This window comes from Macrotis lagotis, chromosome 1 (genome assembly GCF_037893015.1).
Source record: "Macrotis lagotis isolate mMagLag1 chromosome 1, bilby.v1.9.chrom.fasta, whole genome shotgun sequence".
Taxonomy (NCBI): Eukaryota; Metazoa; Chordata; class Mammalia; order Peramelemorphia; family Peramelidae; genus Macrotis; species Macrotis lagotis.
In genome coordinates this window covers 310,373,809-310,397,341 of record NC_133658.1, presented here as the reverse complement: position 1 = coordinate 310,397,341, position 23,533 = coordinate 310,373,809, and the positions used below count along the sequence as shown (strand labels likewise).

At 37.6% G+C, this 23,533-nt stretch overlaps 1 protein-coding gene across 8 annotated transcripts in view; it reads right to left on the bottom strand.

The window, feature by feature from the left end:
- The window catches only part of ABCC12 (ATP binding cassette subfamily C member 12), a 105,718-nt gene that overhangs the window by 44,862 nt on the left and 37,323 nt on the right, over nucleotides 1–23,533 (bottom strand). For all 8 annotated transcript variants that reach the window (XM_074211405.1, XM_074211404.1, XM_074211406.1 and 5 more), the window contains 11 exons: nucleotides 23,390–23,462; nucleotides 21,649–21,852; nucleotides 15,456–15,590; nucleotides 15,101–15,188; nucleotides 14,946–15,017; nucleotides 12,629–12,718; nucleotides 11,790–11,893; nucleotides 9,028–9,225; nucleotides 8,021–8,247; nucleotides 5,477–5,614; nucleotides 1,611–1,797 (listed from right to left, as the gene is read on the bottom strand). In XM_074211405.1, the coding sequence (XP_074067506.1) occupies nucleotides 1,611–1,797; nucleotides 5,477–5,614; nucleotides 8,021–8,247; nucleotides 9,028–9,225; nucleotides 11,790–11,893; nucleotides 12,629–12,718; nucleotides 14,946–15,017; nucleotides 15,101–15,188; nucleotides 15,456–15,590; nucleotides 21,649–21,852; nucleotides 23,390–23,462 (1,516 nt within the window). The remainder of the gene's footprint in view (nucleotides 1–1,610; nucleotides 1,798–5,476; nucleotides 5,615–8,020; nucleotides 8,248–9,027; nucleotides 9,226–11,789; nucleotides 11,894–12,628; nucleotides 12,719–14,945; nucleotides 15,018–15,100; nucleotides 15,189–15,455; nucleotides 15,591–21,648; nucleotides 21,853–23,389; nucleotides 23,463–23,533) is intronic.

Genomic DNA, 23,533 nt, shown 5'->3' with positions numbered 1-23,533 from the left:
TGAAGTCAATGGGTGAAAGGGAAATGTATTGGGAATAAGAGAAAGGAGAGGTAGAATAGGCTAAGCTATTTCATGTAAAAGATACTTCATGCAGCTTTTGCAGTGGTATAGAAGAGGGGAAGGTGAGGAGAAATGAGGGAACCTTCATTCTCATTGGAAATGTCTCAGAGAGGAAACGGCATACACACTCAATAGAGTATACACATCTAGAAGAAAAAGGAGAGAAGAGGGACAGGGGGGAGGGGGAAGGGGAGAGGGGATATGAGTGATAGAGAAGAGGGTAGATCATAGGAAAGGATAGTCAGATATAACACATTTTCTTTTTTACTTTTTGCAAGGTGGTGGGATTGGGTGCTATCCAGGCCCATGAGTCTGGGTGGTTGCTGAGTCTTGGGGTGTTATGTGGACCGGTGCTCTGTCTGCTGCGCCACCCAACTACCATATGGCATGTTTTAGAAGAGGGACAGAGTGAAAGGAGAGAAAAATTAATATATGGTAGTGGGGAGGAGTGGATGGAGAAAGTTACAATCAATAATAGCAACTGTGGAAAAAATATGGAAGTAACTTCTATGATGGACTTATGGTAAAGAATATGATCCACCTGAGACAGAGCTGATAGTATCAGAACACAGACTAAAACACATTTTTCTCTTTCTTTCACTTTATTTTTCATGAGGTCTTATATTTTTGTGGGGGGAGGGGGTATTATGTTTACTCTTAAACAAGAATATTTTAATAATATGTAAATAAATTTTTTAAAATGATGCAACAAATCAAACCTTTCTTGATTATTCCAACTCAGAAAAGTCTTTTCCTTTTAATAATTTCAATAGTATACATAGTCTATATAATACCACCTAGCACATGATTATGTTATCTAAGATAGATATATATGGATATATAAACAAATATATATAAAAATATTCAATTGTTTATATGCATATTTATGTACATACATAAATACATATGTGTATATATTATATATAATAATACACACACACAAGCTTTATGACTGGGTAAGTCACTTAACTTTCATTTGCCTCAGTTATCTCTAATGCAAATTGGAGAAAATAAGAGCATTTACCTAGCCCAGTTGTTATGGGGATCAAATGAGATGTAAAGCACTTTAATACAGTGATTGGAACATAGTAGGCATTTAGTAAATACTTTTCCCTCTTCCTTCTTTCCTTTCTTCATTATCTTTCTTTCTTCCTACCTTTCCTCCCTCACATCCTTTCCTCCTTTATTCTGTCACTTTGACCAAACCAAGATTTTAAATTTATTTTTCAACCTCTCTTACAAGTCTCAAGTACTTTTAATTTAGTCACTGTTAAAAAGGAACTAACTCTAAATAAAATCAAAAACAAGGAAAAATATATTCATAGATTTTACTAAGTAAGAAATTTACTGGTACTTTGTGGCAACGCAAAGACCATCCTTTTTAGGAAATTAATGCTATTAATAGAAAACCTTTGACAAAATTGGAGGATGCCACCTTTGAACCAATGAAAGGTGACAACTGAGCATCAATTAAGCAAGAACAATTGTGGGTATCAGACAAAGGAAAGAGTATATATTTAAGTTATACCCATCCTGAGGTCAGATGTTACCTGGATGATGTAGGACAAGGATAAACCTTTGGATGAAGCACTGATTGAAGAGTAACTCAGAGTCACCAGTGTGGCCACAATGAAAGTGACTAAGTTCATGAGGATATCTGTTCTTAGTGCAAACCACCGGAGTGCACAATTAAAATACAAAAGGTGACTAGAATTTTCATCATTTAATATCTTAAACCTGAAATAAAAAGAATTTAAGTAAAGAGAAACCTGAAATAGAGAATTTAGATTATTTAGACATTTTTTTCAACATCTGCAAGCAGAAGCTTAAGAAAGACTAGGACCATGAAGTATTTTCTATATGTTGAAAACACCATTAGTTTATGATCTACGAAAATGCCATAGTTAGCTACCGTTCTATCATTTTTAGGACTGTACAAAAGTAGAACAGGCTATTTGGAGAGAGGGTGGGCTTCTCCACATTATAGTTTTCTAGTGGATATTTGTAGAAGGCCAAATTAGATGGCTTCTAAAGTCTCTACTTACTCATGTGATTCCATTTCTATGCTTTTTGTTTTTGTTTTTGTTTTTGCAAGGCAGTGAGATTAAATGATTTGCCCAAGGTCACTTAGCCAGTTAATTATTAAATGCCTGAGGTCACATTTGAACTCAAGTCTTCCTGACTCCAGGACAAGTCTCTATTCACTCTTCCACCTAGCTGCCTCTCTATGTATGCTTTTTAATATTTTTAGATCATGCTGAATTTTTATTAATGTATATTATGTCAGTAAAATAAACTGTCACATATATGGGCAGCCATCAATCCCACATGTTTTTAAGTATCCTCAAACTGGTCTTTTGACTAGCTTTGCAGCAAATGCTTCTTTTCTCTTCTAGTTTATTTTCTCTTCTGCTTAGTTTAACAAAAACATAAAAAAAATCCAAAAAATCAACAATAGCAAAAAAACCCAAACCCTTCCATCTGCCATGATGTTTCTTTTGTACAGATATAAATTCCAAAAATTCAGTTGACAGATTAGGAAGTTATTAAGAGATCAGAGGCATTATCTTTGTGATTAGTTTCACAAGATATACAATCACCATCTGGGGTTCAAATTGGGAATAGTTCCTGAAGCAACCTGTTAGAATTAGAATTTAAACCCCTTTAGAAGTATATGATATGAGAAAAATTCTTGGCAAGATAAATCATCAGTAAATATTTATTGGAAATTTATGGGAAAGTTATACGGGGATGTGTTATTTTTTGAGACTTTGTCATAAGAAATCTGGGCAGAAACAATTGCAGGAAGCTAGTCATGCCTGTAATCCTTGTTACTGGAGAAGCTTGGCTGATCCCCTAAGTTTGGTTTTTACTCTAAGTAACTGGGGCTACCAGATTGCTTAAGGGGTTAAGGGAATGGCAAACTGAACCAAGTTGGAAAAAGCTCCTGTGCTAATCAGAAGGGAACAGGACTAGTCTCTGTACATTTAGCATGGGTAAGAAAGAAAGACCTAGGCTTTATGCAAATTTTTGTATTAAAAAAATTTTTTTAACCTGTATGACTGGTAATGCCTTTAACTAAACTGATAATATGTAATACTGTTTGATCTTTGAGCTTTGTTTCAAAATTTAGGATACAAGACAATTAGAATCAGGCTTTGAAATAGATTAGTCTTTTAAGAAAAATTTTTGGTCCTTGGGGAGGCTGCCAATAAATGAAGTTCCTACTGAGGAAATCTGTAGTGAATTATAAATCCTTTAACATTGTGATTCCCAACTGTCAGTTAATACATATATTTTTTTGTAATTTTTATGGGTCCATAAAACATCAAAGATATTATTCTCAAAAAAAAAAAAACATAAAATTTGAATACTTTCCTCCCACCCAGAAATAAACATAAAAATTCTGATATTTTCTCCCAGTCCTTTCATCCTTCTACTTTCGGATTCTCCCCCTCCCTTATCCCCAACTTGAAGGCAAAATATTGAGTCTCTGGATGTGGAGGGATTGAGCATTTTAAAGAAGAGAACATTGATATCTTCATGATTTTTTTTTCATATCACTCTCAGTCCTCTTCCCAATTTTTCCTCTACCTCCCTTGATTTTCAAAATCTCTTTTGAGCTCTTCCATAGACTGAGACCAATTCCTATTTTTCTTGGAGGTTTTGGATTCAGAAGCCTTGAATTTTCTGTCCTCTGAGTGTATACTTTGCTCCTCCATGGGACCAAAGTAATTGTCTATGGTCAGATTTTTTCTTCTGTTGTTTGCTTATTTTCTCAGCCTATGACTTGATATTAACTCTTTGTTAAGGTGGGGCTCTGCTTTCAGTGCAGAGGACATTTCTACAGGAGCCCCAAAATATAAGTAAAAAGACTTTCTTAGGGTGTTCATCTTCAACTCTTCTTGCAACTCAGGGTTAAAAGCATTTTTGTGGTTATAAAGGAACCTCTGGATTAAATGAAAGAATCTGAAAGAATCTGAAAGATTTGATTTGTAAAGAAGCATTTCATTCCTATGCCCCACTCCCTTGTAAATAATTGCTAAATTCTGTGTGAGGCAGTAAGTTAACTTCAAGACTGTTTTGTCTGAAGAACTCAATGTATTTGGTATATGTATAAGTGACTTTTTGCCTATTTTGTGCAATTTAAGATGATTATAAGCAGTCATTTTCCTTTAAATATTTCCCTTACTATGACAATAACTAAAATTCTACTATTAACATTGGTATAGAATATGGTTGTCTTTTATGAAAATAATGGGTTGAATTATTCTGGTTTTGAAGTAATGGCAACTATTTTATTTAACTGCTGGAATTTCCTTATTTTTTTTCCTTTGTTAGAATGGAAAGAGCATGTGAAGTTAGATAGCTAGAGTACTGGTTACCTGTTACTGGGGAGGAAACACCCCAAGGCTACCATTGGGGCATTTTTGTTTGACTGGAAATGAACATGGACCTGCAAGAATGAAGCAGTATGCTTCATCAAGAAACCCGAAGATGGTTAACACATGACCTCATCCTCTCTAGAATCCTGATAATGTTCATTATAGAGTGAATCAGGTTGATCAGTCTAGATATTGAGTGAACTTTTATCTATTATAACTTAAGGACTAGGCCTAAGTAGATTTCTTCTATATGCTCTTGCCTTAACCTCAATTTGTTATTTAGATTCATAGAATTATAGTTTTAGAGCTTGGAGCAGAGAGCTTAATTCAGTGAGTCCAACTGGCTCAGAGGCCAGGAAGATCTAGAAGGGTTGAACCCCTTAACTTGGAGTTTGGGAATAAGGGAAGTTTTGTAAGAAGTATAAAGCGAAAGATCTGTAGGATTGAAGGCAAGGTACCTTCAGAAGAAATGTAGGGAGCCCTAAAGCCTGATGATTGGCTTTAGCACCTTTTAAAGGGATTCATTCCTGAGGTAATTTAAGCTTTTTAGTCTCCCAACTTAGTGTGTTTAAATATAAATTTCCCAGGGAGAGTTGTAAAACTTCAGATCTTTATCAATTGTGGTTCTGTAGACTCCTTTATAATTTGTCCTGTAGAATGGAGCACTTAAGAGGGGCCAAAGAAAAGATTTGAAAACACCAGAAAGGGGAAAGAGAGATGCTAGACATGGAGTTAAGATGCTTCCAAAAGTAAATTGGACCAAGAACCCAGTTTCCCTAAGGGCTGACTCTACACAGAAAAAAAGGGTCTCCTAATTTAATTAAGAGTTTTAGACTGCATGGGGTCCAGTCATTTAGCACTGCCTCAGACTGTGGGGGGTTCTTAGGGCATCCGCTATAGAAGCGCTACAGAAGGTCAAAGCCTTTTGCACAGATCGAAGTGAAAAAACTAATGCTGAAGTGTCATTTGATCCTATTAACAAGTTGACAATATGGTACTGAGATGGCTCCAGGGCACTGTTTGGTGCTTACCTGCTGATAAATTCTTCCTTTTTATCATAGGCATGAATGCTGCCCAGACCTTGCATGGAGGAGGTGATGTGAGAGAACCAAGGAGATCGACTGATGTTTTCCACTCTCTTCAGCTCTTGGATTCCTTTGTGGAAAATTCTGTAAAAAAAAAAAAAGCAGAAAAGCAAGGAAAGTTGTATGTGGGGCCATCAGGAGTATCATCAGTAAGTGACCACCACCTGGAGAGCTAATATTTACATGGGGGAATCCTGAAGATTAACTTATTTCATCCTCTACATTTGCAGCTAAAACTAAATTGAGATAAAAGATCCAAACTCATCAATTGCCACCCAAGGAGTTAGGGATAATACAGGCAGGACCTGGATTCTAATAACTCAAGGAACTGAAAATAATTCAGGCAGGTTTGTCTTGTAGTCTGATAGCTGGAGGGGGTGGAGATGGAGGTGGTGGAGGTGGAGGTAGAGGTAGGAGCACCTAAGTACATCTTTTATATCTAGGCTTTGTTGTCTACCTTGGGTATCAGATACCTCCCTGGATTTGGATTCAGATGACTTGGCTTAGAACCCTGCCTTTTCCACTCAATGTCTGTGTGATATTAGGCAAATCATCTCTCTCCTCTGGGCCTCAGTTTTTCCATCTGTAAAATGAAAGCATTGGACTAAATGATCCCCCAGGTCCCTTCTAGTTCTAAATCCTATAATCCAATAATTTTAGGTCAACCCAAGAAGGACCAGATGCATCGAATGATGCAAAAATTGACTTGCGCATTTGAGGTATTCATCAGGGGAGCATTATCAATATAGCTTTATTGAAGTTCATTTCAGGAGAGCTTTTTCCTAATGTCAGGTGAATGTCCTGTAACATATTAAATGAAAATCTCTTCTAGGGCAAAGACTACTCTCTCCTTCTCTGAGACAAATAGCCTATATAGTATTGTCTCCATTTTACAGATGAGGAAACTGGGAATCAGAAAAGTAAAAGTGGTTTTCCTAGAGCCACAGAGCTAGTAAATGTCAGAACCAAAATGTGAACCCAGTTTTTCTGCCTCCAAATTCAAAATTCTATCTACTATATCATACTGTCTCCCTCTATTAGCAATGATTATAATCAGCCTACATATTTAAGATACAATGTAATATATATCCATAAGACTGGTGTTGAAATATATGACATCTAGAGTAATCCTATAACCATAATTCTGCAACTTTTACGGGGTGAGTTAGCATTTTTGTCTTGGCACTGTCCTTAGTATGTTCATGAAAACTATACTGAAAACAAGGTGATGATTCTGTGTGATATAACTAAATATTGAATAGAACATAGGTAAATATACAGGATCAGTGGGAAGGATTAGAGAAATGGTGTCAAATTGATAGCAAGAATTTTTTGAAGACCCCATCATTTCCCTTAAGGGGGGCAAATCTTAATTGACCACAGTCAACAACATAGTCATTATCCCTAGAGCATGAAGTCATATTGCAGGAATTAACAATTCTGAAACCAAACTTTCTCCAAGATTAAAATGAGATTAAAATAAATTAAGCTCAAGAAAACTATGTAAAACTCTGAAAGTCTTAGCCCCCCAAAATACCAAGATTCAATTGAGAGTAGGTTCCACAGGCATTTTGTTCCTCAATTTTTTAACAGTAAATTGAGGTTGATCTTTGTAGAAGATTCCTAATTGTTCTATAATGACTTATAATGAGAAATGCTAAAATAGAAAGTACTTTTGCATGCCTCTGTAGGAGGCCTATATGCTATATACCTATATATATACCACATATAGTGGAGGTAGCTGTGTTTCAATTAGGCTGAATTAGAATCTTTAGAGTAACTAAGAGCTAAGTTTTGAAAGCCTGAACCTTCTTCTGAGGCATTGCTTTTCCCCTAATAATTAGAAGTCTTAGGACCTCTAGGTTTACACTTTTAATTCCTTTCCGTAAAGATTAGCTGATTTAGACCATTTTTTGACCTGGTACTGGACTTCTCAATCAAGGGACACTTTAATGATTCTTCAAATTGCTCTTTCTATGCCACATCATTTCAGTGTCTTCACTTCCTCTGGCTAATTTTTTAGTAATCAAGGTATAGAGATAGTTGGTCTGACAAAGGACAGCTGGAAGGTGGGAGTTAGGGAATTAGGAATGATCCATAATATAGAATAATTGAATGTTAGAATTCTAAAGGGACTTTAGAGGTCATTTTACAAATGATAAAACTGTGGTCCAGAAAAATAAAAGATAATGATGATAGAAAGGCAGTAAAATTATTATCCCCATTTTACAGATAGAAATACTAGACCTAGAAAGGTTAAATGACTCAAAAGTCACACAGCTAGGAAGCAGCATATCTAAGAGCCTAGCAAGTTCAGAGCCCTATCAGAGTGAGAAAATAGAAACTCAAAAAAATTGTTTTATTCTATAACCTGGGTAAAATACAGATATTTAAAATCATGTAGCATTTATGCTGCCATATTACCATCTGATAAAGGGTCTTTGACTGCACTTCCAAAAAAAAGACTTAATAGCAGCATCAACAACTTACCGTAAGAGAATGGAGAAAATGACAGCTAGAACAACCAGCACCAAGAGTATAGCAGGAAACACTGCCGCTAATATAACTAGAATAGATAACACCATAGAAAATTGTTGCAAAAAGTTCTCAGCATGAAATGGCAGCCTCACATCCAGCTCATCCATGTCCTTAGAAAAACGGTTCATTAGCCTGCCAGTTGGAGTTGTGTCAAAGAAACTCATTGGGCTTTTTAAGATCTGTGGGAGGGAAAAACAAGAATTTATATGGATCTGTGATCTTTGGTGCAGTGTTCCAGGGTGATTGAGCAAACTCAAAACTACTGGAATTTGTGTGATAGGGCCAAGGACTAGGAAAGACCCAAGAGGGTCCACAATGGGGAACACTGAGTTTCCAAATGTGGGGTGACTAACCCATTGTCACATAGGGAAAGAACTGCATAAAGGTTTAAATCAGGTCCTCTGACTCCAAATCTAGTTTTTGTGTTTAGTATTTGTTGTTTTTGTTTTCCCTCTACTCCTTATTGTCAGACTCAGGATCCTAGTTCTAGACCTAAACATACAGTCCTGGACATATAGTCCAACTTTTCCACTTTTCATTTAATCCATAAAGATGAAACAATTTGGCCTGCCTGGGAGACAGTCATCTAGTTCAAACCTCTAATTTTACAGATGAGGAAACTTTGACTCAGTGAGGTCACTAGATAATTAGCAGATGAGGTAGGATTTGTACTTCAGGTCCCTTGACCTCAAATCTTTCTTTCCATTATAACACATAGGAGTCTGTTTTTTGAAGGGATCTTAGAAGTATCTCTCCCAACATCCTTGTTTTACAAATGGAGAAACTGAAGCTCAGGAAGATAGCACATATAACAAATAATAGATCAGGGACTCAGAACCAAAACTTATGGTTCTCTATTTAGTAAATCCCATGTTGGGGTTATTTTTTGTTTTCCATCTACCACCACAGCTGCCCACCCCAGAAATCTCTGAATTTGCAAAATACCTACTCAGCCGTACCTTTTCAAATACCTGGTCATGTAATGTGGAAGATGCCATTAGAGTTGTCTTGGTGAAAACAAATCCTTTTATAATGCTGAAAAGTATCACAGCCATCATACTGGCCACATACACCCACTGGTAAATGGATTGGTTGGAATTCATCAATATATCACTAGTCTGACAAGAGGTCTCATTATCATAAGTCCTACAGCCCATCTGATGAAAGAAAACAAACAGAAAACTCATGAAATGAGTGATAAATCTGAATGGCCTTGGACAAAGTAAGGGAAAGGGAGGTTAAAGAGCATTTCAGGGAAAAACTTTTAAAAAGGAGGATGGAATAGATTTTGAAAATTTGAATTATGGATGGTAACATAAAGTCAGCTATCAACCAATGATTTTGCATCTCAAGGTCCAGGAATCTAAGGCAACCATTTCTCATGTTGGCAGCATAAGTCCTCTATTTAGTGCGACTACCAAGCAAACAATCGAACATCTTTAATTTCAAAGGCAGAACAAGAGAACAAGGGTAGATGGATGGCTGAGGGAACTCCAAAATCGAATTCATCCCTTTGGCTTCCTACAACTCTATGACCTCAACTGCATTGGACATGAGAGCTTTCAGAAAGCAAAGTAAAACTAAGCATGTTGTGAAATTGTACACACCAATTCAAAGTGACCATTGGGGAATGGGATGCCAGAGCTCTCTTCACAATTACCTGCTATGAGTGATTTTGAAGAAGTCACTTTGTGTTTTGGAGACTCAGTTTTCCTTCTATAAAATAAGACATATCTTTCTACCTGCATCTAGCAGAGAAAAGGAGTTAATATGTTTGAGCCCCTTATGAGAAATGTTTTAAATGAATTAAAGGGATTCTCATTATGACCTTAAACTTCTTTCTGGCATCATCTCTTTTAGGTGAGAATGTGGTTCTCTGGTGGCAATCCAAGAAGACATAATATCCTACCTAGAAATACCTTTTTAAATTTTTCCCTGGGCTGTGTGTTTAAATTCACATAATCATTAAGGAACAAACACAGGCTGTTTTCTAAAAAGCTTTTATTGCTTATGTTAATAACACAAATGGAAATTATGAGACTGATGGATGAGCCTTGTATAAAACAAAACTCTCAGTGCCTTCCTCCTAGTATAACTTATGAAGAACTTGGGAAGAAGACTCCATCATCCTCTAAGTTTGGATCTGCCCTTTATGGAGAACAAGAAAATGCATGAAGTGTTAGTAGCCAAGCTGCCCTTGAAAAGTAAAGAGAAGATACCATCATCAAGATGATGGGGTATTTTCCAGTCTTCTCTAAAGTCTTTAAAATTTCTTTAGTCAGTAACTAAAGCTCTTCTCCTGGTATCTTGAAGCCCTCCTTTGGAAAGTCGAAGATACAATAACTTTTGTAATCTCTTTCCCCAAGGATGAAAAGTCTTTGTTTCCAAGGGTCCCCTCTAGGGAGATGATTTCATTTGCTCTTCCCAAAGATTGGTAGAAATTTCTAGGATATGTCCAGTTCCAAAGGTTCTTTGGGATTTAGTGGCTGTCTGCATGCTGGGGACATTGGACATTGTGGCTGCCACAGAGAAACATGAAGTAGGGAGGAGTGAAGAAGAACTGAGCAGGGGTAGGTAATACAGAGGACAGAAGCAAATGGGCATTTCCATTTGTGGCCATATTGAAGAAACTTTCAAAACTAGTTCTTTTTAGAAACACTTTTGGTTCATGAAATTTAGAGCTTCAAGGGACCAGAGATATCCCTCAGCTCAACTCCTTCATTTTACTTATGGAAAAATTGATGGCCAGGAAAGTAATTTGTCTAAGGTAATACAGGTAGTCCCGAATTAGATCTACTAATTTCAAATCTAGTCCTCTTTCTACTATGAGAAAAACTCAGAAAAATCATGTAATTTAACCACCACACTTTTGCTAATTGAGGAAAGCTGAGGCCTATAAAAGAGAAAGTGACTTACTCAAAGTCAGGCCTTCTGACTATATTATCAGTTGTTCATTTTGGCAGGACTCTGTCTTGGGAAAACATGTTATGGTTTGAATTTGAGGCCTCCTTGATTCTGATCTTGGTAGCACAGGACACAAAGGACTTTGCCCCGGGTCATTGACCTCATGGAGCTTCTAATTCTTCCTCATGGTTTCTGCTGTCTTCAAGTAATAGTATTCCTCTGTCCTCTTTGTGCTACTTGCCCCACAGGGCAGCTAGGTGGCACACTGGATAGAACACTGACCTTGGAGTCATGAGGACAGAAATTTGAATTTAGTCTCACACATTTGACACTTACTAACTGTTGATCTTGGGCAAGTCACTTAACCCTAACTGCTTCACATCCAGGGCCATCTCCAGTCATCCTTATACTCAAATCCAATTCACATGCTTGTCATGGCATCACCTCCCTGATGTCATGGTCTTCTTCAAGAATGAAGGACAAATATCATCATCACTTGCTCACAATCTTGTGTAGAAGATCTTGTCACCCTTCCTCAGAATCACATCACTATAGTGCCCCACTCAGAGGGCCTACCTTCCCTCAAAGCCTCAGTCAGGACAAGGGTCTAACCCCCACATCTTCTAATATAACTACCCAAAAGTTGAATGCTTCCCTCCCCCAGTGCACTAATTTTGCTCTAAGTTAAGACATTTCTAGTTATTTCTCTAGTTATTAGTGAAAACTTAAAAATGTTTGCATTTAGTGAACTGAGAGTGAAGGTAGCTAACTGAAGATATCATAAATTTCTTTAATAAATAACACAAATGAAACTTACCCCAGCTCCCTGATCTAGCCAGTAACCTAACCACCAGTTGCTGAAGGATGAACTTCCAATCATCAAAAGGACAAGAAACACCACAGAGATGGACAGGATATACCCTGAAAGAGGAGGGGGAAATCCCCAAACTAGTTATTCATATGATAGAAGCCAGGTTTCTCTGTCTTCCTGGAATCCAGATATTTTATAGGCATTTAAATGTTCAAAGCAGTGTCTCCAACTGCCCATACAATTACAGATCCCTATAAGGAACCACCTCACATTAGGGTGCTCATGTGTAGAATTCTGTGCACACAAAGTACTGTCATCCTGAATTTATTTATTCCCTTCAATTGGAAAATTGGTCCTGAATGTCTGCCTATGGCACTGGAGTGTTACAAAAATGAACATTCATTGAGGAAACTCAGAATTCTTAAATAAAATGCTCATCTCAGGAGGAAAAAATACATATACTACAAGCAACAAAGATTCTACATCTCCAAGTTTGGTACATTCCCTTTGTGGTAGGGATTTTGTTGTGAAAGCAGGTACTATTTTTAATCAACTGAAGTTGTATTAGATGATCAGAACAGGATCAGAACATTATTTCAGGAGATGAAGCTGGTTGACTCCTGGTTCCCACTTGTTTTTCTCTAGAATAAGGGCTGACAGCCTTATAGGAGAATAAAGAATGATCCCATTGAAATACTGAATTATCACACTTTAGATTTCAGAAAGGGCATTGATTAAAAGCCTTAGAATAAAATAGTAATTGTTAAAGAGATCATAAAATGTGTACTGAACAATTTTGCAAAGAATAAAGCAAAAATTAAAGCCAGAGACATTTTATACCAGACCTCCAGCAGCCTTAATGTACATGTGATACGTTCTCCAGGTCACTGATCCTTCCCCAGCTGTTTCAGTCTGAATGAGTTGGTGTGTAGGAACTGTCAAGAAAAGTACAAAGGAATGTAGTCAGTAAAATCCCCACATGCAAACTGACTTCTAGATGTTCACAACAAGCACCCTACAAGGGCAGCCCCTCCTACACCCTGAGGCCCATTCAAGTTTTTCTGCATCTACAGAATGGCTTTCTTGTGTCCATAAATATAAAGTTAAACAAAATAAGAGATACTGCCTGCACAGGAGCCCCTGCAGCCCTATCTGAATGTACCATTTTCTGTTGATGCTCTTTTCCCACCTCCTACTCCTTAACAGAGCAAAATGAAAAGGTCAACACCCAAGCAAAGACAGAAATCAAATTCTTTCCTCTAAGCAAAAGGCAGTTTTGAATAGAGTCAGACTGATGAAATCACTATAGATAAAAGATTCTGCCCTGGTAAGGAAAACTTTCACAGCTCAAGAGTAACTCACTGAATAGAAACCCTATTATACACTGATATTCTTTTGAACATACTTAGCAGGGCTCAAGAACATTATGCCTCTCTCTGGGATAGTAAAATAAGAGAATTCTCAGAGGTCTCAAGATTCATTCATTCTGGTCCTATTGCCTACCCATTCAGAGTGCTAAAAAATTGATCAAATTCTTTCATGAGTTCATTAGTACTACTTGGAGCATCCCTAATATTCTTTTCTCTTTAACTGCATTCTACAAAATGCTCTCATATCAAAGATAACAAGCCTCAGTTTCTTGAATCAGTTTATACATTCCCTTCTTTTTCTTTCCATTAATTTTTAGGAAACTGGGCCAATGATGGTCACATAAGTTTTAGGATAATAGAATATCTACTAAGAGATAAGATAAGGGGCAGCTAGGTGGCACAGTGGATAAAGCACTGGCCCTGGAGTCAGGAGTACCTGGGTTCAAATCCCATCTCAGACACTTAATAATTACCTAGCTGTGTGGCCTTGGGCAAACAACTTAACCCCATTTGCCTTGCAAAAAAAAAAAAAACCTAAAAAAAAGAGATAAGATAATTCTAGGGATAGGTAAAGCCATTTGACTTGAGAATTGGGGCAAGGTGATCCTACTGTTCTAATGTACAATGTAGAGGCATGCAGTTTTGAATCTTTCCTTGCAGGCCCCCATTGGGTACATCTACCCCATCTTTCTCTCTAGCATGTGACAAGAGATAGTTCCAACTCCAAGGCCCAGGAGCATTTAAAGATAACAATTTCCCTTTCCTCCACCTTGTGCCTCTCATGAACTTTCCACTAAGGTGGCAATTTTCAGTTAATGGCTTTTCTGGGGCATAAAATTTCAACTTTGAAATATTATTCTTCATTTCATTCCTTTTTAAAGATTTGTTTGTTTGCTTACAGCTGCTCTCAAAACCCCCAAAGGAAAAGCATGGTGTAGCAAAAACACTGAATTTAAAGTCTGAAGATCTAGTGAGTTCTTAACTCTCTAATTAGTGTGACCTTGAGCATTTAATCCTGCTGAGCCTCACTTGCCTCACTTTGTAAAGTGAGGCAGCCAGATGAGATGACCTGTGGCCTTTTGTGATCCTCTGATGTGGTCTCAGGTCTCCTCCCTGCTGTCAACTTTGCTACTTTGCTACAACATTTCACATACAGCTTGACTTATAAATGAACTTTATTTTCTGTTTGTCTTTCTTATTGTTTCACAGAATTAAGATTCCCAACCCAAGGACAGGAACTAATTTCTTTATCCCACAGTGTTTAGCATGGTATACCTGGGGCTCAGCATTTGAGAGTATGTAATAGGACCTGGAGTCAGAGAGGTCAGTTTGAGTCTAGGTTTTGCCACTTAATTATCTGGTTTACTATGGGGAAATCATAAAATCCTTCCTGGATACATAGTCCTTACCTGTAAAATGGGGATGATAATAAGTCACTGGGTTGTCAAGAAAAGCACTTACTGAAATATCAAGTGTTATAAAAATATGAGCTATTATTATGAACATTATAGATAATAATAATGAATGCATAGATGAATAAATGATGCAGTGTGACAGAGCTAAAAGAATTCTGGTTTTAGAATCAGGAAGACCTGGGTTTTAGTACTCTTTCAAAAACTATGTGAGATAAATGTCACCTAACCTCCCTTAGTCTATTTTCCACATCTATAAAATAGGAATAATGTCTGTAGTACTTGCCTTACAGGAATGTTGTTAGGATTAATATTGTATGTAGATTGCTTTGCAAACCTAAAAATTCTATAAATGTCTATTATGATGGATGAAACCATACCTTTTGTGTCTAGAGGGTCTAGCTCTGTCTTGGATTCTTTTGATTCCTCTTTTTCATCATGTGGAGCCAAAGCTAGGATTAGAAATAAAGACAGCTATGGAGCCATTCACTAGCCATGAGCAATAAGAGAGTTGAGACCCTAATTCTGATTGTACCAGCATTTTCCTCTCCCTTGTCATCGTGATCCCCTTGGTTGTCCTTTTGGGCTTCCATCATTGCTTCATTGTAAATGTTTTCAGGATCCTGGGAACAAAATAAAATTTCTCCTGAAAAGAAAAACCTGAAACATGCCAAAGAAAGAAGTCCAGGGGCAGCTAGGTGGCGCAGTGGATTGAGTACTGGCCTTGGAGTCAGGAGTACCTGAGTTCAAATGTGACCTGAGACACTTAATAATTACCTAGCCGTGTGGCCTTGGGCAAGCCACTTAACCCCATTGTCTTAGAAAATCTAAAAAAAAAAGTCCATAAGTAGCTCCTCCCTAATATCTCTTTTGGAAAGATTGCAAGTTACCTTGAATTGCAACCCCCGGAGGTTGTGAATCATCCTTGCATATTGCCCCCGTTTCAGCATGAGTTGCTTGTGAGTTCCTTTTTCACAAATCTCCCCATCTTCTAATAAAATGACTTCATCACAAAATTCTAAAAACTGCAAAAATATAAGCACAATTTTCAATATGATGTGTTGGAAAGACAGGAGGTATAACCATTCATTCAAAGAAAAAGACAGGGTTAAATGGTATCTTCCATGGTTTGCTTTAGCTTGGAACATGAAAATGTTCCAAGTGCAAAAATGGTCACATAGCCTCATAAAGAGGCAGCAAAAAGAGGCCAGAATTTGGACTCAGGAAGATCCCATCTCTTGTACTAACTAGCTGTATGACTATAGACAAGTCCCTAACCTTTCTGAAATACAGTTTTCTTTCGAGAGATAATAATAACTGTAAGTCATTTGCTTTGTCACAGCAGGTTCAGATAAGCAATTGTAGGTAAAGTACTTTGAAAAATTCAAAAGCATTTGTGTCAGTGATTAATATTGTTATTTTAACCACAAACAATGTAACCTCAATAGGGAAAGAGAATGATCTATTTATTGGGCAACTACTGTATGGTAGACACTATGTTAAGCACTTTACAAATACCTCACACATTGACTTAGAAAGTGAAATTAATAAACCCTTCAAAGTATGATGGAGCAGAATGAGGACTGGATTTAGAGTCAATGGTTTCAAATCCCAGCTCTCTTACTTACTATCTGAGTGACTTTGGATAAACCATTTGAACTATCTGGGTCTTTTTCCTTCTCCTGTGGGACTAGATTTCTAAAGGTCCCTTCTATCTCTAAATTCTATAAAATGTTCAACAAAGACAACAAACATTTATTTCCTCTACTTTAATTAAAAATTATCCATCCTCCCCTTAATTCTGGTGCCTTCCCTGTTAATTACTTTTATTTATTCCATATATAGTTTGCTTTATTATAAATGTGTATATTGTCTTCCCCCATTAGACTGTGATGTAAACTTCTTGGAGGCAGCAACCGTCTTTTGCCTCTTTTTGTATCTCCCCAGTGTTTAGTACAGTGCCTACCACACTGTAGGTACTTAATAAGCATTTATTAATTATTGATAGCAATATCATCATCATTCACTCATGGTTATGACTCATCGTCACATGATACTCTGTTGTTGGTAGGGCCTCTCTACAGTTCTTATAAGATGAATACATATACAAATTCAAATATGTAATTAGAATGTTACAGTAATGATGCAGAGAAAACTGGGCATAGGAGTAATGAGATCAGTTGGAGACAAACTTTATAAATCTTTTGTTCACATTGTAAAAGGAATCTTCCTTTATCATCTAATTTAGGCCACACCTGAAGGCCTGACCTTCAACTTGGATTGCATTGCTTTTCTGGGGCAGCCAGGAAGCACAGGACCTGGAAAACCACCCAAAAGGGACCCTCTTCCCCAAAAGGCAAAATCTTCAATGAGGGACTTGGGTCCATGGACTCAGGGAGAGAACTTAAGGGGAAGGAGGAGAGGGCTCGCACTCTTGGACCTTCAGTCTCCTGCTGAATGCTGGCCAGCTAGCAATCCATGTGGTCTTCTCTTAAAACTCTAACTTTTCTATCCCTTTGTTAATATGCTGTAACTTCCTTTAATAAATTCCTGTTTTCTTTCCAAAACCTGCATTCCTGAGTCTGAGTTGTGGAGCAGAACTGAACCCAAGAAACAAATCAGCAGCAACAGTAACACCCCAATATTAGGATTATATAAGCACTTTTTCCTCAAACACTTAATTCCATTATAACCCCTTGTCCCAAAGAATTAGACTTGATAATATTTTTCTTTCATTCTGAAATAAGACTGAACTTTGTTCATAAGATCAAATCTATCCTTATAGTAGGTGAGATATAATCTGAGAAAGAGGATTTCTTCCTTTAAAACCTTTTTTTTACTGAAGTACAATAGGCATCTGTGCTAATGAAGAATTGGGAAGTGTTCATCATAACTTCATTAGCCTGCTAATTCAGGTTAGAATTTGCACATTTTCCTTTTAGTTGTCTGAAAGGAATAGTTCTTATCTGATCACACCCTAGAGAGGCAGAACTAGTGAACACCAAATAAAATGGTCTTGAAATCTTGACCTTCAGTTTGCCCAGTGGGCAAAGTGGTTTTCTCAGGGAGAAGACCAACTGTCCAAATCTTGACTACTTAGTGGAGAGAATAACTACATAGTATATTTTTGGTTTTGATATCTTTCACAGTAACTCAATAAAATGGGGTGGGTATTTTTCCACAACTTCAAGGAATTTTGTTGTTTAGTTGTTCAGTTGTGTCTGACTCTTCATGACCCCATTTGGGTTTTCTTGGCAGAGATATTGGAATGGTTTGACTTCTTTTCTTCTCCAACTCATTTTATGGATGAGCAAGCTGAGGCAAACAGGGTTGTCACTTGCCCAAGATTACATAACTAATAATGTCTGAGGCCAGATTAGAACTCAAGAAGATAAGTCTTCTTGACCCTAAACCCAGCATTCTATCCCCTGTGCTACCTTGCTGCCATATATAAGAGAACTGAGTCTCCAAGAGAAAAGACAAGTTATCAAAGGTCATGTAGACTTGATGACAGAACCAGGACTGAGATACAAGTCTGGCTATGAAACACTGCTCAAGATATTTCAGTGGCTCCTTTATTGAGACTCTAGAATTAATAGTTTTCTCTGTTTGGTGTTTAGAGCCCTTCACAGTCTAGCTCCAGTCTATCTTTCTAGACTGACATTGGAGTATTCCTCCTAAAACACTCTACCTTCTAGCCAAACTGACCTGCTTATTGTTCCCTGCATATGACATTCCATCTCCTGCCTCCTTGCTTTGTACACTCTGACCTGTGTGACCTTTTCCCTCATGACTCCTGGAATCCCTATTTGCCTTCAGTACTTAACCCAAGTGCCACTTCTATGCACTTCCTTTCCTGATTGTTCTCCCTTCCCAATCAAGATTATAGTCCTTATCCTGAACTTGCTTTGTGTATACTGGCATACCTGTATGAAGATTGTTTACCCCTCGTTCCCCTTCGGAGACCATAAACTACAAGGAATGAACTGTTGTTGTTTTTGTAATCTTTGTATCTCCAGCACCTAGTATAGTGACTGACTTAATAAATGTTGATTTGAAAAATTGGTTAAAAAATGTCTGCTGACTCTCGAGCTGAAGTTCTTTCTACTGTACCAAAACATATGCCTCAACTCTATGGGATAATTAAAGAAGCATTCCTACTTAGCAGCATTTCAGTCAGTCCAGTGATACTGTGTGGTTTTTAAGAAACATGGTTTGGTGGAAAGAGGCCAGAATTTGGAGGCAGAAACTTTGGTTTCAAGATCTCACTATGGTACTTATTACTACATCACTGTGTTACCTTGGACAAGTTCTCTTCCTCTCTTTGCCTCAGACTCTTCATATGTAAAATGAAGAGATTGTACTAAATCATCTCAGAGGACCTTCTTATAGAAAATATATTAGTATATTCTTGATGCAGAAAATTATGAATAAAGAAAAATTCTAATCAGAAACATTCTGTAATCTTTTAATGCTGTTATAGCTGAGAATCTTGTTAAGGATGTAGAAGGATCTTTGCTCTTAAGATGTAAATTGATTATTTGTTTCAAAGTCACATGTAAAATTTATAACCTGTCTCTTCATTTCCAGCCCCAGCCTTCAACCCTCCACCTGTTTTGGTCACTTAAGGGGGAGGGATTTTCCTCTTTTGCCCTCAGTATCCAGATAAGGGGCAAGGCTGGACCTCTACTCCAGCCAATCCTTTCTCTGTGGCCCAGTCTTTTCTCTATCTTTATCCCTACCTCTCCTTATCTCCCTTTCTCTGTCTCAGTCTCAGTCTACCAAGCAACCCCATCCAGCCTTCTGTTATTCATCCTGTCCCAAAGTGCTTGTTGACCCTTCCAGAGGAAAAGTTTTTAATCTGTTTACTTTGCTATATTTGTAATAAAATCCTGAGCAGTTTTTAAATCTCAGAGAGTATTCAAACTCATTCTTCTCTCCTTTCAGTGACCCTTGTTTCTTGGTTACCCTAAATTCTATGTAATTGGTGACCCCCCAAAAAATCCCTATTATCTATTATTATCAACATTCTATTATCTACAGTATTTGGGGCCAAGGAGGCTTCATTCATTGGAAGAAATTTTCTGCACATTTCCCAGAAAATTAAGCATTAGCCTGCAGTATTAGCACATTCAGTGAGCTTCACACACAAAAACCTTTTGTGGATGCCAGAAAGATAGACAGGAAAGACATGATCTTAGATCTTAGTATCTTTGGATATTAGAGATCATCTGGTTCAACCCAAGTTCATTTTTATAAAGAAACTGAAGCTGTGATTAAACTATTTTTCTATATTCGCACAGGTAGTAAATAGGAAGGCCAGGATTGAGTCCACATCCTCTGATTGCAAAGCCAATTCTCTTTCCACTATATGTTGCCTCTCAGGGCAAAGTCATAGCAATAAAAGATAAACTTCTTGAGGGGTTATACTTTTGTCTTTGAGCCCTAGCCCCTGACATCATGCCTGTTGGATTCGAGGCTTTTAACTTTAGTGATATAGAGAAAAAGCAAGCCTGGTGAATCTGATCATCACATACTAAATTTTAGCACCTTGTCTGGACCATGATCATATTTTCAAGCTGTGTGGTTAGAGGCTTCAGTGTTTGCCCATTGCCTGGAAATCTCTGCTATCTAGTTTGTCACTCTGAGACCGAAAAATAGGTTCAGAGCTAGAGAAACTTTAGACATTGGGGGGAGGGCAATTGGGGTTAAGTGACTTGTCCGAGGTAACATAATTTGTAAGTATCTGAAGTTGAATTTGAACTCAGGTCCTTCTGATTCCAGCTCCAGTGTTCTATCTCCTGTGCCATCTAGCTGCCCCATGATTCTAGTATGAATTTTTATGTTTTCCTCTTTTTATGTTGGGAATATGGAAGTAGCAGATAGTTTTTACAGTGTTCTCCTGAAGAGGGAGTGATGGTAGAGGCATGTAGATATGAGTATAGGGATCATTTGCTAATTGAATCAGTTCCTTTCTGTTTACCTTCCAATTCTATTTTAATTAAATGCCTTTAACTTTTGACTCCATGCATCACTTGATATGGCCTGTGAATGAGATATAGATACATTGATACGGACTTGAGTAATAGTTTTGAATAAGTGAAACCTTTGTGTTGCCAATAGAATGTGTGCTACATTTTACTTAGCAAACTTATTTTGCAATCCTTACATCATATTGTGACTGGTTTGTCACAGTCATTGAACCTGTTTCTACTTCTATTAGAAAAGCCACCAAATCAACCCAAGCATAATGGCAGAAGCTTCCTTCTATCCTGCCCTACCCTCTCTGCCTTTTTCTTCTGCCTGGGTCACTAGGAAATGGAGCTTATTCTTCCAATGTCACTTGGTGGTGCATTTTCTTAAAAGGCAAGGGTGGTGCAGTGAAATAGAGTGCATAGAGCACCAACCCTGGAGTCAGGAGGACCAGAGTTCAAATCTGATCTCAAACACTTAATAACTCCATACCTGTGTGACCTTGGGCAAGTCATTTAACCCCATTGTCTTGCAAAAATAAAAAGGCAAGGAGTAAAATGAGGGGGGATGTTCACAATTTTTTAAGAATTAGAAGAAGGAACCTTAAAGATCTTGCAGTTCAACCTTCTCATTTTTATAGAGGAAAAGACACAGACTCAAGAGAGGTTGTTCAAAGTCACATGGCTACTTAGAAGCAGAACTATCATCAAGTAAAAAGGGTATTTGTACAGGAGATTTAAATTTGAAACTCATTTGGGATTAGTGCACTTGTGTTCCCTTTGCAAGTTATGTTCTAACCTCTGCATGTCACCAGGGTTTGTACAGCCTTATAGTATGTTGGAGTGGAAAGACCCCAGACTTTGAGAATCTCACTTAATTTCTCTGAACTTTAGTTGCTTTATCAGTAAAATAGAGATAAGTATCCTTATGTTACCTGCCTCCCAAGATGGTTGTCAGGAAAGTGCTTTGTAAATATCAAAGTATTACATCTGTGGAAGTTATTATTCTGAATAATCTATTTTGCACACTTTACAAATGATCTGAGTAGTGCTAAGTCAAAAAAGTGTCCACTGGAACTGTGGCCACATTGAACACCTTGATTCCCATTACCTGTAGCTGGTGAGTCACCAAAACCATGGTTTTTCCCTTAAGCGCGTTCTTAATGCACTCTTCAAAAATTTGCTTCCCAACATGGACATCAACTGCTGAGAGTGGGTCATCTAACAGATAGAATTCGCGGTTGGCATATACAGCTCGTGCTAAACTGATCCTCTGTTTTTGGCCCCCAGAGAGAGTGAGCCCCCGCTCCCCAATCTGCAAAAGAAATAGAAAGATCATACCCTATTTACCCTTCCATTTTCTGCTTGGAAGGACTAATCAGTCAAGAGAGAAACTATTCTGAATTTTCATTCTGGTCCTTCAGATCTGTAGTGAAACAGAGGTGCTTATCTATTACAGAGCTTTCTTTTTTTTAACATAATAAGATAATGGTTTGGTTTTTTTTTTCTAAATTAAAGGTAATAGGGGCAGTTAGGTGGTGCAGTGGATAAATCACCAGCCCTGGAGTCAGGAGTGCCTGGGTTCAAATCCAGTCTCAGACACTTAATAATTACTTAGCTGTGTGGCCTTGGGCAAGCCACTTAACCCCATTTGCCTTGCAAAAACCTAAAAATAAATAAATGAATGAATGAATGAACAAACAAATTAATTAACTAATTAATTGATTGATTGATTGATTACTTAATTAATTAAAGGTAATAGTCTTTGGTCTTTGTTCAAACTCCACAATTCTTTCTCTGGATACAGATGGTAGTCTACATCACAGATAGCCCAAAATTGTCCCTGATTGTTGCACTGATGGAATAAGAAGTCCATCAAGTTTGATCATCATCCCCATGTTGCTGTTAGGGTGTACAATGTCTTTCTGTTCTGCTCATCTTGCCCAGCATCAGTTCATGCAAAGTCTTCCAGGCTTCCCTAAATTCCCATCCCTCCTGTTTTCTAATAGAACAATAGTGTTCCATGACTATATATATATATATATATATATATATATATATATATATATATATGTTGTTTGTTAAGCCATTCCTCAATTGAAGGACATTTAGTTAATTTCTAATTCTTTGCCACCACAAACAGGGCCGCTGTGAATATTTTTGTACAAATGATATTTTTACCCTTTTTGATAATCTCTTCAGGGTATAGACCCAGTAGTGATATTGCTGGATCAAAGGGTATGCACATTTTTGTTTCCCTTTGGGCATAATTCCATGTTGCTCTCCAGAAAGGTTGGGTGAGTTCACAGCCCCACCAACAAATGTATAAGTGTCCCAGATTTCCCACATCCCTTCCAACATTGATCATTCTCCCTTCTGGTCATATTGGCCAGTCTGAGGGGTATAAGGTGGTACCTCAGAGATGCTTTAATTTGTATTTCTCTAATAAGTAATGATTTAGGGCAATTTTTCATATAACTATGGATTGCTTTGATTTCCTCATCTGTAAATTGCCTTTGCATATCCTTTGACCATTTGTCAATCGGGAAATGGCTTGTTTTTGTTGAAAATTTGACTTATTACAGAGCTTTTTTTTGACCCCACCCCCCCCAACCTGTTCCCCTCCTCCAGTTTGTGGTGGCAGAGGAACAATCATCTTTTCTTCCTGCCACTCCCCATAGATTAGAATAGCAAGAATGCCAAACTGAAAGGGACTGATACCAGCCCTAATTATGTTCTTGAGGGAAACACAAGGTGAAAAGCAGTCTGCTGAGAGCCTTTGGCCAGAAAACTGTTCATGGCAAGAGGATGGTATTCCCTTCACTGAGAGGCAATAATAATTGAATGCTCACCTCAGTCAAATCTCCATAAGGAAGATTTTTGAAGTCCTGTCGTAAGCCACAGACTTTGATAACATGCTGGTACCTAAAAGGACAAAATGAAAAAGCAGGCCTTTTGAGAAGGAGCTGCCTTTTAGACTCTCTTTTTTTTTTAAT